The sequence below is a fragment of the Nasonia vitripennis genome, chromosome 5, assembly GCF_009193385.2.
Source record: "Nasonia vitripennis strain AsymCx chromosome 5, Nvit_psr_1.1, whole genome shotgun sequence".
Lineage (NCBI taxonomy): Eukaryota > Metazoa > Arthropoda > Insecta > Hymenoptera > Pteromalidae > Nasonia > Nasonia vitripennis.
In genome coordinates, this window is record NC_045761.1 from 5,914,877 (window position 1) to 5,933,461 (window position 18,585).

General features: G+C 39.9%; 1 protein-coding gene, 1 long non-coding RNA gene and 1 other non-coding gene across 6 annotated transcripts in view; 1 reads left to right on the plus strand and 2 right to left on the minus strand.

The window, feature by feature from the left end:
* The window catches only part of LOC116417627, a 166,179-nt gene that overhangs the window by 105,409 nt on the left and 42,185 nt on the right, over nucleotides 1–18,585 (plus strand). The gene's annotated exons all lie outside the window — the stretch shown is intronic.
* LOC100679844 lies at nucleotides 1,105–7,692 on the minus strand. Of its 4 annotated transcripts, none has more exons than XM_032600616.1 (9): nucleotides 7,530–7,692; nucleotides 2,650–2,739; nucleotides 2,528–2,590; nucleotides 2,384–2,449; nucleotides 2,263–2,304; nucleotides 2,118–2,189; nucleotides 1,918–2,028; nucleotides 1,603–1,781; nucleotides 1,105–1,368 (listed from the first exon to the last, which is right to left on the minus strand). In XM_032600616.1, the coding sequence occupies exons 2-8, from the start codon at nucleotides 2,689–2,691 to the stop codon at nucleotides 1,650–1,652; spliced, it is 528 nt and encodes a 175-aa protein (XP_032456507.1). In that variant the 5' UTR covers nucleotides 2,692–2,739; nucleotides 7,530–7,692; the 3' UTR covers nucleotides 1,105–1,368; nucleotides 1,603–1,649. The 4 variants fall into 4 exon arrangements, with proteins under 4 accessions (XP_032456507.1, XP_031787534.1, XP_003424531.2 ...); XM_031931674.1 differs by having other exon boundaries at nucleotides 1,918–2,039; nucleotides 7,530–7,662; XM_003424483.4 differs by lacking the exon at nucleotides 7,530–7,692 and adding an exon at nucleotides 2,857–3,112 and having other exon boundaries at nucleotides 1,918–2,039.
* Nucleotides 10,702–10,795, minus strand: TRNAY-GUA. The gene is made up of 2 exons: nucleotides 10,759–10,795; nucleotides 10,702–10,737 (listed from the first exon to the last, which is right to left on the minus strand). It is a non-coding gene; the product is annotated as a tRNA-Tyr (tRNA).

Consider the following 18,585-nt stretch of genomic DNA (forward strand, 5'->3'; position numbering starts at 1 on the left):
AATTTCGTGAAATTCCATGCTACCATTCGAGCAACTTGTTAAACAAAAATAACTTTTTCGTCAGAAAAACACGTTTTCTTTCTCCGCTCGGACGCTCACCACAGCATATCCACCGACGTCTCGCTATCGTCTTTTTAGCCCTTGTATCCATGACGTTCCTGCATCGACACTAGTTTACCTTGGATGGCCGCAACCGACTATATGGACTCCGATGAGGCTGAGGATCAAGAAACTTGCACCGCTTGCAGGCGCGTATAGAGGCGAGGCCAGACGCACTTATTCGCCTGAATGCATCTTTTGCGTCGATAAAATCGCATATCGGAATTGCAGTTGATATTATTTTCACATGGCACGCAATTCAAGTGCGTCGCGTAGTTTTGCGTTCGGAAAACCTGAACGTGGGGCATGAGTGAAAGGTGTATTGATGAAATCCAGTTAGCAAAGATTGCAACGATCTATTTGCCGGCAAAGTTCAACGGACGTTGTCTATGTTGATCTTGTGATAGTTACTTTATAAAACTACTTCTATTCGACCTACTTTCCTTATTTATTATTTTTTTTTTTTTTCATGGATCAATACATCGTTTTATACCGGGGCTGATAAAACAGATCAAACGAGTAATTCTACTTATTTTGTTCATGCTATGGTTTTGACAAAGTTCTAGAATATGGAAATTTTATAGATGAAGTGGAAAAGTACGTTCTAAAATTATGAAACACACTAGACTCATTAATACGTCGTGATAATCTTTCTGCCGGAGGCGGTTTCAAGTTTTTTTCTCTAGCATAAAAAGCGGTATTTTGACGAACGTAATATCCGCCTGGGTAAATCTAAAATTCGATTACATAATATATTCGATGTCTGTTACATAGTAGCGGTTTACTTTCCATTTCCTCAGCTTGTATCGTGGATCGAATTGAATCTTTAATCAAGTTAGGATGACTACTTTGACAAAATATTCGTGCCGTTCTAGATATTTCTCATGCTAGTTCAACGAATGCAAATTGAATTCAGCGACACTTGCATGCAATCTGATGGATTTATAATGCGTAGCCATTGTAAAGTTTACTTTAAAAACGCTTTGTTTCATTAAAATTGATGAATTAATTGATAAGAATAATTTTAAGATTTTATTTTGCAAAAAAAAACTCACTTTTGCAGAATCAGAAAGACAATTTAAACGCGATTGACAATGGGACTGATATTTATGATAGGCCTTGTGAAAGGTGCGCTTGGACCGTAAATTTCAGAAGGTAATTTTTTAACAGCATCGAAAGGTGCCGACTTCCTTGATGAGTACCTGCTCGAATGATTCTGTTTTCGATCACCTTGCTCCATGTGATATTTCATCATGAATGTATTGGAAACTGCAATTTACAAAGCAGTTGAAATATTTTCATTCGTTTTTTTTTTTTTTTTTTTGCAAATTTACTAATCATAACTCAGATGCGTACGCGATGAATGAACAATGTACCATCCAATTAACATGAAATCTACTTGACAAGGAAGAGCGTAGACTGATATTCAATTACTTAATGACGCGCCGTATGTAATGAATTAGCTGTATCTATTCAGGCTTCTACGAGGCGAATTAAACATACCTCGGCAAGACGATTCAGTGGATGAGGAAGTTTCTGCAGAGGCTCTGTTACTTGAATCCGATTTTCGTGGACGGGTTCGTAACGGAGGAGGCTGCAACCGCGGGTGGTCGCGCAAAGACCCCGAACTTGCGCGGTGGCGGCTCGGGCGGCATCGGCGGCGGGAACGACGGCTCGAGTACCTAAATCGAAAATGTATTTTAAAAGAGAATCTGGGACATTCACCATAATAATTCACTGCAGCAATTGATGAGAGCAGTGTGTATGATTTACTTAGTTAATGAGAATGTACGATAAAAGTGAAAGAGTGTTTTTAACCTTAATGTCTTCGAATGCGTTCTCCGAATCTTCGTATCCTTCTGATTGTTCGCCCTCGAACGTCGCAACTTTCTTAGTCGATCGCTCGGTACAATTCTTCCAAAATTTCCACTGAAAATCATCTAACATTTAATAAAATATTACTGATAGACGCAGAAGACTCGCTAATCCATTGATTTTGAATAAAATTATGTCTTTACCTTCGTCAAAAATTTCTCTAACTCGTTTAACTTGCTCATTGTAGACACTAGTTCCGAACTTAATCGTCGCATCTGCAAGACAAACTTATATTAAAAGACTGAACTCTACCTGAAAACCAAGCATCGGTATTAAAAAGTATTTGACCTCCAAATCCAGCTGCTTTGTTGTTATTTTTTGATCGCCTTTCTGAATTAAATACATAACTTTATTACTTGTGAATCTTAAATTCTTATACGTGAAATTATATTTAGAGGTTATGACTGACCGCTTTGATGACGACTTCTTCATACTCTGCGCGTTTATTTTTCAGTGCTATGATATCGTCTAACCTCTATATAGACAAAATCACAATCGAGTATTTGCAATCAAATTCAATATATCTTTGCAACTAATGAAGTGTCCAACTCACTGATCTATTCCTTTCTACTGTCGCCAGCATTTCTCGATTTTTCTTTTCTATCCGCTTGATAACCTAAAAGCACGTGAAATGTAAGGGCACGGGTAGTAATAAGTAAAAGTGAAGTGGCTTACCTTGTGAGCGTACCAGATGGCAAAGTAAAAGAGTATGTACATGAAGATACAAACGAACACGTTGTCCAAGACATATTCGCGAATAAAGGACTGAAACAAGACAAACGTTTTGTTCTTGTAAATATTACGCCATACGGAGATGCTTGTTCGTAATCTTGTAGTTAGTTGCACAATATGTGGCGAATAAAATATAACCTAAGCATTTACCTCTCTATCGTAAACGTCGATGAGTCTCAGGAGCGGGTAAGATTTGGTTAACCGGTTGAAATAGTGCTGCCGATGAGGAAACATGTTTGCGGATGTAATCCATCAGTATAAAAAAGTGTTAAAAAGACGCCAAAAATTCACGAATAATTGTGTTGAACATTGTAAATAAAATTGTAGGAAGTTTGTAAAGTACAGACGGTAAATTTTTAAGCGACGTGAACATTGATGCGGAAAAACAAACGATAACCAATATGAACATTTGTGAAGATCGAAGCTGGACACGTTCTATAACGCACGCAATTATGAACAGTTTAAAATCTTGGACCAGAAATTTCAAAGTTTTTTCAGTAGACAAATCGGCGCGATGAACAAGAAAAAATATCTGAAGAAAAAAATTCTTTATCCTGAAGCTGTGCAAGGAAACTCATACAATTAGCACTCGATCTTTACATAAGCATAAATCCCGACGCCAGTGACGTAATCAAAGGAAACGAAGCCGCGACAAGGCCTAGTCGTAAGCGACAGATGAGTGTGAGGCAGAGCGTCGAAAGGGGTGCGAGACGGCAAAACGACAAACGACGCAGCGCTTACTAATGACGCGTGAGCGACGAGTTCATGACGTGCTAGCGGCAAGCTCGCTCCAGGTATATATACTTTATCTTGGCTGCCTACCTATCCCTAAGGCGTTAAATTTTTAATGCCTATTCTGCGCCTGATTGCGCGCAATTTTTCTTTGCTCGTCAAGTTTCCTTGTACTCACTCTCAGTGGTTAAAAAAAATCATGATTTTATCATCAAATAAATCCGATAACTAAATTACTAAACGCCAAAAAATGCAGTTTCATACACCGATTTAATAAGAATTAAAAATAGCGACGCGGAAGTCGGATATCAAAAGAAAGTATGGGCGACTACGTTTTACTGTTTCACATTGCCATATCCTATTCACAAATTTTAAGAATTCTCGCACACTCCCAAGCCATATACGCGCGAATGCGGCTTGGATGAAACGAAGAGAGAGCATCACAAGATCTATATGATGTGGAGAGCAGTGTACGCGCCTCAAGGCGATTGCCGCTCGTAAAGCAATTCGCCGGGGGTCGCCAGGTTATATTACGAACGTGCGAATGGCGCGCCAGTCGCGACAGCTTTAGCGCTGAACTTTATAATTTTACGATGCTTAATCTCGAGTGCCGCGCGTATAGCTCGAGATCTCACGTGTATGCGCCTGATATCCGCAAGACGTCGCGATAAGTCGCTGCTTTCGAGGTATATAATTTCTCTTCAGAGACGAGCGACAGAGAGAATGAGGACACCGGGCGGTGTTATGTATAAACTCGAGCTTCGGGCCATTTATGCACAGCTGAGATGGTACGTATAATTCGCTTCTGCGCGCGTGGTGTTCGAAATTTCCGCGAGACGAGAACAAGACGGTCAACGGCCACCGTAAAGCCGCGCAGGCTCTATGGCTTTTGTATTAAATGATGAAATGCCTTAGATAGACAGGCAGAATGGGCGCCTGTTATGTGTCTCTCGTCTCAGGCCATGAGCGCAATATGGAAACTATAGTATAGGTGGAATTGGATTTTTAATGTCCACGTCTGGATTGTTTGTTTTATGCGCGCTATCGTAAATGTAAGTGAATTTCGGGTAGCATAATAGGCAAGTTACTAGTAGAGCTAGCAAGGACAAGAAAAATTTCGCATAGTAAGTAAAAAAAGATAATCTAAATCAAATAACTGTTACTTCTGAATTTCTTGGATTGAACGTGCAATAGTAGTAGAGTTGGGAAACGGCAATATCAGAGCTAAGTAATTAGTAAGCTCATTGTTAATGCAGAGTAATTGGCAGTCTAATGGGATGGCTATCGAATGAGCGTCATAGTTTCTACTTGGACGACGAGTCTGCGCATCCGCAAACACAGCTGTGTGTGCCTGTATATACAAGCGCTGACATTATCGATCGGCTTCGGCTCTTTCATGTGCTAATCCGTGTTTATTTAATCAAACGCTAATACAGCAAGTTAATGTATGAGGGAGGATAACTTATGTTCATCTAAAGACTCTCACCCCACTATGAATACAACGACAACAATATTATAATAATTGAGAGATTATCTCTTTTTAAATCTGTTGGAATAGCCTCTCCAATATATTTGTCAAAACACTCGTCATCGTTTTCTAATTCACTGTTTCACATTGTTCAGATTTATAATCGTTGGCGATAGTATAATTCATTGGATTTGCGAAGCTTTGTTGTACAACTGCTATTTACTGGAATAAATTTCGGCTTGGTCAAACAGTATTTTAATTAAAAAATCATATTAAAGCAAAGTCCGCACCGGATAATAGAATACTCTCCACCCTCCGCGCGCTTGCATGTATCTTTAAAACAAACGCCGCTTAATAAAAATCCGCCTATATTTATTCTGCCAGATCGTACCGCAGTCACGTTTCTCTCTTTGAGCGCTCGAAAGACAAATTTGATAATGACGGGATTTGCACGTTCAGCACATTCGCGCTCTGCTCTCCATGCAGCCGTGAAAGAGTATAGACAGACAGCCGAGCGAGAAAGAGCACAAAGCGAAGAGAGCGGGCGCAGTGGCGCTGTGGGCCACTTGTCGTTTCCCATGACGCCTCGCGGGCAGGGTTGACTAACTAAACATGAAGTTAGCTAAACAGACCCCGGGCCAGGGTTAAACAGAGCTTATAAGCTCCAACGCTCGACGTCGAAATAACCGCTGGCTGAGCGACGACAGAGATAGACGCACGAGAGGGAGAGGGATATGATACATTTACGCAAAGCAAACAGCGAATCAACTGTAAAAACATTTCCAGCCCACTTGCAGCCGGATCACTTAGCGGAATCTGCTTGTGTACGTTTCGTCGCCTCCTCATTTCCATTTCGACCGCTGCGTCTATCTATACAGTATTCCGGTGGCTTTCACCCTCTATCTTGGTCTCTATGTCTATCTTTGTAATTGAATTCATCAGAAGTATCGAGTGTTAATTTCCAAGCAATTAAGCAATAATTGTTAGAACAATCTTTGAGACACCAATATACAGGATACGTTATCATCGAATACTCTTCAGTATAAGAAAGTATCAGAAGAAATTCTGCCTCCGCCATCGTAAATCTCTAAATAATTCACTACAAACGATTCACACGACAAAAATAAATACCTCTTCCTCCGTCTTTTCTATTCCTGTATAGTTTCTCGTTCCCCCATTTCTCCGTTGGCGACACATCAGCTCGTGTTTATGTAAAACAGCGAGCGACCCCTTCATCTCATAAATACAAGCGGCGCGAAAACGAGAGAAGCAGCGGGCCGCGCGCGAACTAAAAGGCCACTTGACGCGTCAGATATGTCAGACGCACATATCTACTGAAACAGAAGAGTCGGGGCTGACGCTCGAACGCGAAAAAAGGTGGAGCAGTGTTTTGCCGGATTGGAAAGCCGAGCGCACGAACCTTTTTCTCTATCTCACAAAGAAGGGGAACGAACATTTAGAAATGAGTTACCAGGGATAGAAGAGTGGGGAACTATAGGGACGCGAATTTCGTTGTATTTAGTTTTCGGAGTTATGTTTAGGGATTAAATTTCGATCGGCATATTTGAATACCACTTCAAAGCGCGGTGAAGACAGCTGCTTTTCATTGTCACATTATTATTTCGGGGTGTTGGAGAAATAAGGCAGGCTTGATTTACAGCGAAGGTGGCTATATCTATTACTTTTTAATAAATCTTATACTTTTTAAAAAATCAAAAACTTTTCAACGTTGGAAAATGAAAAAAGCCACGCAACACCATCGAAACTAATAGAATATTCACTGACGACGTGTCGCCACAAGGCACAGAAGTCTCGTAGCTATCCGCACACTAAGAAGTTCCTGTGCTTGCGGATCGTCGTCGGCAGCAGAGCCTCAACAATTTCCTCCGAAACATAAGTAATTACGAATTTCAGCGAGAGCCTGTGTGCTATACGTTCGCACACAGCGCAAGGTGCGCTGCTGTGCGTCTAAAAGAGATAATCGCGATATTCGCATGAATATTCATGCGGGAGAGAGCGAGTAGATACAGCGGGAGCTTGCTGCTGCTGCGGTAGGTGATCGTCCGAGGGTCTTTCAAGCTTCCGCGAGCATCGTGTGAAGATAATGAGATCCCGGTTTAAGCCTGCGTGAGCCCAAGGCTCGCTTTGCCGTGTCAATGCGCTTTCTGAGAGAGGAGCAAATTAATGAGAGAAGCTGGAAGGGAGCGGTAACGAGAGGCATTTTTATATAACGAACTCGCCCGCCGAAAAGCTCGCTTGGTGGTGGTTGCTGCAGCAAATAAAAGAGAGGAGGTAGAGGAGGCGACGAAAATGTGTGAGCTACGAGAGAAAAATGAGGAGGGGGGATCAAGAAGGAAAAAGGCAAACGAGCGCGACAAAGAGACCGTAATAAGATAAAGCAAAAGTCGAACTTGGAGGCGACACGACAAAATGTGTGTACCCACCGGTCGCGGAGTCTCTTAAGGAGCTAAAAGACCAAGAACAAGATCGTTAGCGGAATGTGGAAAGAGCTAAATGAAAGACACGTACTTGGAAAGAGCGCGAGTCAAAGGTTATAATAAGAAAGCGAGAAGAAAACGTGAAGAAGAAAAAGATTAGAGTGAAAACCAAATTATTCGCTTACGCAAGCTGCAGTGCGGGACTTTGGAAAAGGCAAAATGCTCCAATTAAAGTTTCAGTCTTCCACCTGGAATAAGCTGCACAATCGACGTGCTAACGTTTGTTAACATCAGCTCCGAACGAGGAAGAAAGACTGCGCGAGTAGCTCATAAGCAAGAGCACGAAGAGAGGGAGAAATAAAGAGTACAAGGATGCAGAGGTTCGCTGCTTCGCTGTTGCGGAGACTTAATTATCTAATTAATTAACCTCAATCAGAACGATGAGTAATTTCTCGCTTCGCTGGCGCCTTTGCCGAGGAGAATTTCTTGTCATACTGACTGCAGGGCGACTTACGGCTGAGTTCACGGGAAATCGATTACGATTTCTCTCTCTCTCTCTCTCTCTCTCTCTCTCTCTCTCTATTCCCCGACAACCTGAAATGTCTATATCTATAGAGATAAGCGCTGTCCGTTTCTGAGCACCCTGTCTGTGCGGCTTGTCTCGCGAGAATCCGATCAATTGTCATCTATCTTTCTACCCTAATTTTACCCTCCTGTGATAATGAAATTTCATTCGCGACGACTGCGAGTCGATCGCTGTATCTTTCTGACGGTCGCTCATCATCAATCTACGTTAAATAATCACGAATCGTATCACATAATCATACAGTTCTTTTTATACAGCATCACATATGGCAAAGCACAACAAAACAAGCGCTTTCTCTCGAGCGCGTAAAACTGAAAGGCAACCTTCCAAAGAATGTGCTCCTGTTTTCGGTCGTTTCCCGCGCGCGAGTAATCTGCAAGTCAAAGACCCGATTTCGGCGTCACTCGAGGCATGAAATAAGCGCCACACATTTACGTATACGCGCACTCTCTGAACCGCGACAAAACAAATTTCCCGCTGCACAGCGACAAACGATCACCCGCGCTCGAGTGGCGAAAAGAAAAATACTTCCACGCTTTTTCCCGCTCGACTCTGCGCGACTACATGGCGTAAGCAGGATTGAATCCCCCGCGTTATAAACGGGCGTGCGACGACTGTTATAAAACCGTAAAGATGTAATCGCGGCCGCCTCGCGAAAGAATTTCCGGCTTGACTTTGGCTCTGCGCCGAGGAAAGGCGCAAAATCCCGAGTTCCGAGCAATTGCATCTTGGGGCTGAAAAATATTGCGCGGTGTGTGTTCGCCTCTGTGGTAATGAAAGAGAGGCCGTTCCGCGCAAATGTACACGCGAGCAATTGCGCGGGCTGCAATAAATTTGATGTAATGCGTGATTCTTCGATGTTAGCGGCGCAAGCGCGCGCTGAAATTTTTCATGCTTCGTGAATTATTGCTCGCAACAGCGAATGCAAATATATGCTCGAGAGTTATCCTTCGTTCCTCGTATACGGCTCGTGTAGTATTTTATTTTCATGCGAATGAGGATTCGATTTTTTATATAGCGACCGTAAGATCATCACTTTTTACTTAAAAATTACAAGCGAAATCATAACAAGAAAATGAATTTATATCGCGCCGCAGTGAAAGCAATATATGGTGAAATTTAAATTATCGCGCGCGGATATTTTGTATCCAAATTAATGATATGCACTCTCACCGCGATGGAAACAAGAGTCTCTTAACATTTTTCCAAACTTTCTCTTATCGGTCATTACGTACTAAACAAAAATTGCCAGGGTCATCTTTGATTTATAGGTACAATTTATGCGTTTAGTAGATAATGAAAACGTTTAAATTCCTCAAGAAAATATCAGTTTATTAAAACGTTTTGATTGAGAAAAAAGAGCTGAAAAGATTACACAATCAGTTAGCACGTCGGATCGCACAGTTCGACGAGCTCGCATAGCCGGACATCTGTAATACAGGCGTCGTGGCGACACACGAGCAGCCACCAGGCTATAGGGAAAACTTCGCGGCGTCGTTGCAACATTTAATAAGAGATTTCACGCTTCGGTGCGTAGTCAATGTCCAATCCCGTGCACTGCTCGAATTCTTTCTTTTGTCGAGTAAAATTCCAGATGTCTCGTGATCGTAGACACGAGAGCTAGCTAGAGAGAAAAAGGTCTCGTGCGGCGACAATCGAAACAGCAATTAATCAGAAACGAGCGTAGCGTGACCACCGCCACAGACGCACACACATACGCAGATATACGAGAAACCACTCAAATTAATTTCCAAGTTTCTCCCATCCTCCGTATTCTTTGGCTGTTGGTTGCGGAATTGACGGCCGACGCCTGCAGGATTCTCTGCGTTTCGCGTGCTTTTCGCATTATTATTGCGCGCATGACAATGGAGAGCTTGGCTGCCGCTATAGCGCTTCTTACGCTTGGTTGGTCTTTGACTGACAGCGCGGGACCCTCGCAAAATGGAATCGAAACAAATATATACGCAGAGACCTAGGTGTATATATAGTCGGCGTGTCGCGTTACGCTTGGCGAGTATACTGAGCACCGCGAATGACAGGCGCCGCGCTAGCGGGGATTGACGAACAAGTGCCATTGTTGGATCGTTTTTAGATTCTGTATCTTCATCTCTAGCTCGCTTATATGCTGATACTGGTGGGATGCCGCGCTCTTGTGCTATAGATGATTCACAAAATTTGATACGCTTGAAATCACGTGTCGCTCTTTTCACAATGCTGCCTACGCAAGCTACGGCTTGCGTGCTATATACGAGATAAGATAAACAGCTGTCAGGAAAATTAAATCAGTTTTAAAGAGGATTAAGGTTTTTGTTAATCAAAAAAAATTGTTTAGTTTAATATTAATATTTTTTTAAATTATAATTTAGAAAATAGTAAATAAGCATTTTATTGAAAAAACATCTGACAAAAAGCTTTTTTTAATTATTTATAAACAAATAATAACAGTAATAAATTAGTAATGCATCACAAAATAAATACGTAGTCGGAAATCTCTTTTTATCTGATCAATATTGCAGAAGCAAAAAATTATTTATTTATTTGCCAGTAATATACACTAATAAACAATTAATCTATAATGTAACTTTTAAACCAAACTGATTCCTTAATAAAAATAAGATTTTCATTAAGATGGTTAAAGTTAGTACCCATTGCATTATATTTTTAAAATAATTATTTAAACAAATTAATTGTTGTTACATTTTTAACAAAAATAGTGACGGTTGTAATTTTGAATTTAAAAAGTTTCTAATTTCGCGATAAAAAAAAAGTATTCCTTCGAGCCGGATTTGAACCAGCGACCTATGGATTTCCGTCTTGAATCATACCAACTACAGTCCACCGCTCTACCAACTGAGCTATCGAAGGCTTGTGACAGTGCAGCGCTCAAACGCATATTTAAACTTTGCCGAGTCCCGTAAACCTTTCACTGCCATATTTTTAAGTAGGTCATTTTTTTTGGTCCCAAAACTTAACGTAAATCTTGATATAAATGTATATAAACGACCAAATAGTTGTAAATACTCAATCAAATACTAAATTTAAAGATTATATGCTGGAATGAACTAAAGGAAATTGATAAAATAGTATTAAAATATTTACCTAACAAATACGAGATCCCCTGTCATATGGCGCATTCGAATAATTTATCAACTCAATTTAACATAAAAAGACACGTAATCGTAAAAATGAGATGGCTGGTTATAAAATAGCCATAAAGGCATCAGACCTATTGCGCGTTCATACGATAAAACATATTAAACGATCGCTCATAAAAATCTGAATTTTGGAATTTTTAAGCATCGCATAATTTTAATGCATAAAAGTGTGGCGAACGCCCTTGATAGTCGCACATATACTCTGCCGGAGCACTCTAACTTCCGGAGGTCCGTCAGTATCAACGGAAGATGGGCTACTTCCTTTACGATGAGGGGTAGCCTACGGGCCATACTATACTATAGAATCAGCCAAGCAAAGAATTGCATGTCAAGGCTGACTGGAACGCATGAAAGCTTATATAGGTATACCTTAGGAATTCTGCTTGCATATATATCCGAAAGCTCCGGCGCTCGCCAATCATCATTAAAAGCCCATAGTCCCCCGTATTTTCACGACTCGATACAGTTTACATAAAACTATAAAGTTATGGCTTCTCCTCGAGCCCCCTGTCTCTTTACTTTACTCCTAGTCCATCGCCTCGGCTGAACGAATCGCGCTATACTGCGACGACTACATCGTAAAGGTGGTACGCGCCTCCCCCGCGAGCAGTGGCTTTAGAGTTTAAGCTATTTTTATACAGAGTCATTAAAAGCCGCGCGAAAGACAAAGCTCTCGAAATCCCCTCAGCTTAATTACATCCGATCGCCGAATTACCACTGCCGAGCGAGTTTGAAAGCTAAGAGTGTATGTATGATGTTACTGTGCGACTTAATGAGAAATTACTCAGCGTGATCACGGGGCTTGAAATTTATTTTACGACTATGACGGGAAATTACTGCGTTTGTTGTTTTATAGAACATACTTTTCTATAGCAATATAGTCTTCGTTTTTTAAATAGCACGTTTATAGAAAGACACGCAGCAATGTGGAGCGTGAGCAGATTCCTGTTTTACCGGCACCAGCGTGTAACCATTCTTAATTTATTCCGCTTTAGATATTTACTTGAATTCAATAATAAACGTACGATATTCATATAAAAGTCGATTGCAATAATATTTTATTTTATTTCACACCAATAATGTCAAGGCCTGTGAAGTACTATGTTTTTAGGATGAAGTTTTGTTATATTATTAAGATTAAATTTTAAACCTAGCATTGAAATTATTTTTAAAATATTTCTGAACAACAAAGTTGTTTATGTCTTTTTATAAATAGTAGTACGACTGTAGAAGGTTTAACGCACTGGCAAATGTCAGCAAGCTGTGGCGAATCTTGCGAGATTAAGAAACTTTATCAAGAGTTAACACGATTGGAGATTTGGAGTTTACTACCGTAATTAAACGAGTGACGTGATGTAACACGAGGGGAAGAGTGAGCAATCTGGCAACCCCTTAAATCAGTATTAGTAGATCAAACCTCCTAATCAGCGTGAATCGACATTTGGTATTCAAATTTTATTTTTACTGCACCTTTATAGTTTTATTGCACTGGAGCTATAAAATACAGCACTTTTAATTTGTTTAGCCCTGCAGTAAAATTTCTCCCTTTTACAATTTAACGGTCTCATAATTTTAAATGTAGAATAGTATTTTGAGTACGACGTCGCTTCTATGTTAAATGTCTCATATTGCATGCGAGTTCTTTCAATAAATATTGATCTGACAAACATAATAGCATCACGATTACTTATAATTGCACCGAATGCGTTAAGTTTTCAAGCATACAAAGCACGAAAAGTAATTATCCCAAGGAGCTTTGCGTTTGACAAAAAATGTTCTTATTGTCGTAATATGACTCTGTCTTCTCCGACTTGCTGCTTAATTTATGCATAGCCCAGTGTTGAGGAACGACGGCGTCTGCGAAATTAGCAATAAACCTAAAGGAAGTAAGAAGCAGCGTCGCGACGCCGGCTTGTTCGTCTTCCTGAAGCGGCTCTTATATATATATATATATATATATATATATATATATATATATATATATATATATATATATATACCCAGGCACACATAGACAAGCCAGCTAGTGCACGTTCGTCACGAAGATTAAAACTTTGGTCTCTGACACCCCTATACACTACTTGCGCTTGCATTAGACGGACTTACGACTTCCTGCTATAGTCTTCTTATATAGGTGTGCAATATAGACTGAATACATGCGGAGAAGGAAAATCCGTGAGTACGAGGGTATGTATGCCTACGTTAGCGATAAAGCTCTATAGCGTTCGCATAGTCCTAGACAAACAATTTTTACGAGTATAGTTATTTTAGGATAAAGCTTTGGTGTATCGGCTTACAAACGATAACTTATATGAGGGACAATGCCACTGACTGGTCTCACTTACATATAGCATTTGTAGGTAAAATCAAATCGAGTTTTGTGGTACCATAATTATAATTTTTGTTATATTTACATTTTTGTCGTCAGAAATTATTATGTGTTCTTTCTAAGGCTCGCATACTTATAAGTAGCGATTCGTTTTATGAACGCTACCGTTTAAAAGCGGCACGCACTTTAGACGCATAAAAAATTACGCGTCTTATTTAAACGTCTCCCTGTTTAGTAGAGAGTAAAATGCCGAAGGAGTTTACCCACGGTCTCCTACGGGGAGAAAAGGTAGAGAGGCATACCGAGCCAGGGTAAACACGCCATGCTGTTCACGGACGAGAAAGAAAGAAAGCACGAGTGGTCCTAATAACATTTTTACGATGTAAAGTTCGAGGGTTTCCCCGTCCACGCGGTGTCGATGCGATGCGCGCGACACGAAGGGGCGCGAGAGATCGACGTTAAAAAGTGTGCGCGAGGCCGTAGGTAAAAATAGGATAATAAAACGCATTATAATTGCCGGGAGGAGCGTAAATCTTAAATATCAGACTTTTACGATGAAACGGAAATTGGCTCAAGACGCTCGTTCGCTGCGTTTGTATCGGGAAATATGAAGATTCATCGGATTTCGTTTATTTTAACGCTCAATTATTTTCGGCTTTACGATAAGCTGGTTTTATTATTACAACGTTCTCTTCTCGCATTATTTTCAAAGTAAAATTACTTTGAATCGAGGATTCATCAATGCAAATTGTGTAACGGTCTTTGTAATATATCAGAGTTTCTATAGTTCTCTAAGATGTACCAGCCCAGCAAAGTTTTATTTCTGTGGACTAGACAGATAAAAAACTCGTTGTCCTTATCAAACCAAACACCCCTAAATTATGCAGACGAATAACGTTTTTTTAGAGTACTTACGTGCGCTTATCCGTTAACATGAAAAAATTCCATTCAAATTATAGACGTTTTACTTGAATCGCGTAATGAAAAAGCCGTGAAAGCTAAGCTACCCTCAATTAAAAAGCATCTCGGAAGGCTCTTTGAAAGCCGTCTTTTATACCCTCTCGAGAAAATATGAAAATCTATATATGTATACTCCGTAAACAACCCTCGAAAAAAAATAAAAATAAAATGTCGCCAAGTGAAGGAGACGAGGAAGAAAGATTTTATTTTCGTTGTCGCTCATGCCAGTGTACTGTATAGAAAGAGTTTAACAGAAACGAGACTAGCGTCAGTATGCTATATACCCTCGCACTGCACACATACGAAACGCGAAATGGTTTATGTCAGGATTTAAGGAATATACGCGGGTGGAGTCATAAACTATAAAGATTCGAGTCATAACTCGAAGCGGTATCACATTTTATTTAATTGCAGCGCCTCTCTCTCTATACACAGAGCAGCGCCGCATTATACGTTAGAGTGAGCCAAAGAAGTATGCATAATATTATTTATTGTCGAAGGAGCTGTTAAGGTTTAATGCCGACTCGAGCCCTTGCGCGAGAGGCAATGTACTTTCACTATTCGTAAAATGAAACTCGATAAAATGTTTGTTATCCAATCGAGTTTCCGATGCCACTGAATTTGTAGATCGCTCGGGAGAGCGCAGCGATGGGGGAGAAGGTATTATCTGCTTTCTGGATAAGAGCCGCGCCAGCTTTACGGCCGCGAATCCGACGTTAGTTATACCCTCTTACGCGAAAGCCAACAAAGAGCCAGATAGAAACGGCGGAAGTTAGGTGTACAAGAACGCAGCTTGCAAGTACGCATGGAACTTCGGACAGACTTTAAACTTGGGCCGTCTGAGTACTAACTAATCAATTGTTAGCTAACGAACGTGCTTATCTTATCAAAAAAGATAAGATAAATATGTGAAGACTCTAGTCGCTAATTGGATTGACGAGTTATGAATCGATAATGTTCAACAAATGTGGTTGCGAATACTCTTCAATCTAACAAAAGATTTATTTGAAAGAATTCTGAAAATGTTTAATTTCATTAAGTTAATCTCAACGCATTACAGCTGTTACCGTAATTTGATTAACATAACATAAAGGATAGCCATATCTAGGAAAAAAGGACTGAATGGAGTGCTACTTAAAATTTAGAATCCTTTGTCATTGTCTACAATCATCGTATGAGCAGTGCTTTGATAAATCACGTTAATTTTTAATTTCATTATGTCGACGCACGATTACCATGATTTGATTAACGTACACGTACGAATCTAGGAAAAAGAAGATGAAAAGGGGTGCCACTTGCAAACTCGTGATCCTTTGTCTTTTACAAGCGTCAGATGAAACATTCTTCGTCACGACGATTGCCGTAAATTAATTGTTGTACAGAGAGAATATGCCTTTATTCAATTTCATTCGAATAAATTATCAAGGTACTATCGAAATTTATTTTGGAGCAAACATATTCTGTTATGCGTATTAACGAATTGCGAATATTATAAATAACTAATCATAAAAATAATATTTGCACATATGACTATTTGAAATTTAGAGGGCAGGTTCTTCTTATATACCTCAGTATTGCAACTATAGTACACACATATATGCGGTGCGGCTTCTCTAGTTTATCGTCGGTTCGAGTTACCACGGGGTTCCGCTCGTTACGCGCGTGAACTTACTCTCTCCAGCTGCGCAGAGATCGTCTCGGTTGCTCAAATTTAAATTGGGAAAGTATTTTACGAGCGCGCTCGCCGAGTTTCATGGTGGCGTTGTCACATCTTGATGAACTTCCGGTAACGATCGAAGGAGAAAATGTCGTGCGCGAAGCCCACGCCCTCGTTATACGAGAGTTGAAGATGCAAGCCGAGTTTACGGTGGAAAACGAGGCAGGGAGTTAGATAAGGAGCTCATGACTTGCGTGCGGCTAATGCAAGGGCGGGAATTACGATTTTCTCGATATCTTAATTGACTGTCGGTTGTTGAACTACGCACTTCCATGGCTGATAATAAAGCCCGAAGATGAAGTAGAAGCCTTAATTCGAGGCTAAGATATCATCTCAAACTGTCCAAGGGTCTAACTAAATATAGCATTTCAAGTTGATGAAGAAAACACAAGTATCGTGCACTGTATGGGTATAAAATATTTGGGTATTGCGACAATTGCATAATGCAGACGAATTTTTTCACAAATTTTGACCATTATATACAGGCACTCCCGACAATCCTAAAAAATGTCGAAGCATAAAAAGCCAGCATAAAATATTCTTTGTTAAGCTGGTACGGTAGAGCACTGCGAGCGGTTAAAGCAGAGCATTAAAAAGAAGTTAACGCCGCGGAAAAAAAAGCGCGCCTCGGCACATATAACCTGCGCGCAAGCGAAAAAAAAATCGAATCGCTCCCATACCTATTCATGTGCTGATGGCTCTCGCGACTCGTAAGCCCGTTTATCTTCGTTAAACATACAGGCGCACGTGCGCATATGTACATACGCGTCCGCACATCATAGAAACGCGCGAAATACGATGCTCCTATCGCTTTTTCATCTACGGAACCCTCCGATCGTTATACTCTTTTCAGCCGCGCAAAAAATATGCATATTCGGTGTCGCGCGCAGGTAAATATCAGTACAGGTAATAGTTGCGATACAATAGCCGACGACTACAGCAGCAACGGACGCGATCGTAAAAAATTCGCTCATCCTGATGGCCAGGAAATGCGCGCGAAAAGTAAATAAGGAGAACCCAAGAGAATGTGCGCTCGCATCGATTGAGCCCGTTTTATCATCAGCGTCGGTAACGGTGAAAGTCGTAAAAAAGTTTGATGATGCGCTTAAAAATGCATAATTAAAATGTTTATGGTCCCTCAAACAAAAATTAGACAAGGCTTTCATAAAAACTGTTTGTACAACTTTTGTAGACACACTTTGTCTTTTGTACTGGTAATTTAACGATCGTGCATCATATTGTTGCTAGTTATCAGAATCGTGTAAAGATAATTTCCAAGACCATAAAACGGACCCCTGAGCAGTAACTTATAATATAGTTGAAAATGTAATATGCACTTTTCCACAGTATTGCAATCTATGGCATTATAGCATGGGAAGGTATTTATAAAAATCATAGAAGCCTGCTACAGAGGTTGCAAACCAGATTGATAAAAACTTTCAGCAAAAATACCTTTCCCTTTTTAAGCAACTAAATTAACTTACTTTTTGTACTAGTTAAATAAATAAATAAATAAAATAAAAAATGAAGATTTATTTCAAAACCATAGACCTTTGCTCTTAATGTAACATTTTTGTTTCATTATTTTATGTAATTTATCGATGCATTACACAAAAAATAAAAACTGACAGGTGCAGTGTTTAATCCATTTTACTGCATCGATAAGGCTTTTATGGAATCCTACTCGATCAGATTCTATTGTGTAAAGGCAACACGCATGCTGAATTTTCAATCTTTTTTATTTCGCTAGACATACAAATCAGATTAGCGCGACGAAATCACCATTGTGGCGAATGCACTAGCACTAATTACCGTGTAATTTGGGTATAAAGTTTATTGCGCGATTTATCTGAAACGAAAATCGCTGCTTCTAAACTTACATGTTCGGAATGAGTGATATAATCGTTAATTTGCAATGGCTTTTGCTGTCGCCAAAGGTGCGCTTAAAGCGTGCACACGTTACATCAATTATTACTCACACGTATAGGTTGTTGCATTCGCACGAGCAACCGCACTGCTGATTCGCATCCGTTCATCCTTTTTAATTCAGGTGCCCATTACGGAGATATCATCGGCAGCCGGCTTGAAAATAAATTGGTAGCTTCACCATTATTTCGCGAGCTGCTAGGCAATGAATCAGAAGAGAAATCGTAAATTACAATTAAATACGTACATCTGCTTGGTGACGTAAAAGTTATTGTTTTTTATCCAAAAATAAAAAATTGCATCTTTTTTCGAAAATAAATAGGTAAATAGTGGCTTTGTCCATTTCACCGTCGTAATCGTAAAATATAAAATATAAAGAAAATCAAGCTACACTACAATAAAATAGCTTACGGTCAGTAGGTGATTCAGAATACTTTTTCATGATTTCAACATGATGATATACAATCGTATTTATGACACTTTAAGTAAACTTTTATTTCTATAATTAGTTTTTATTGTATCTTCAAACAATATTACTACACATTAGTTATTTTCATAAAAAATATTA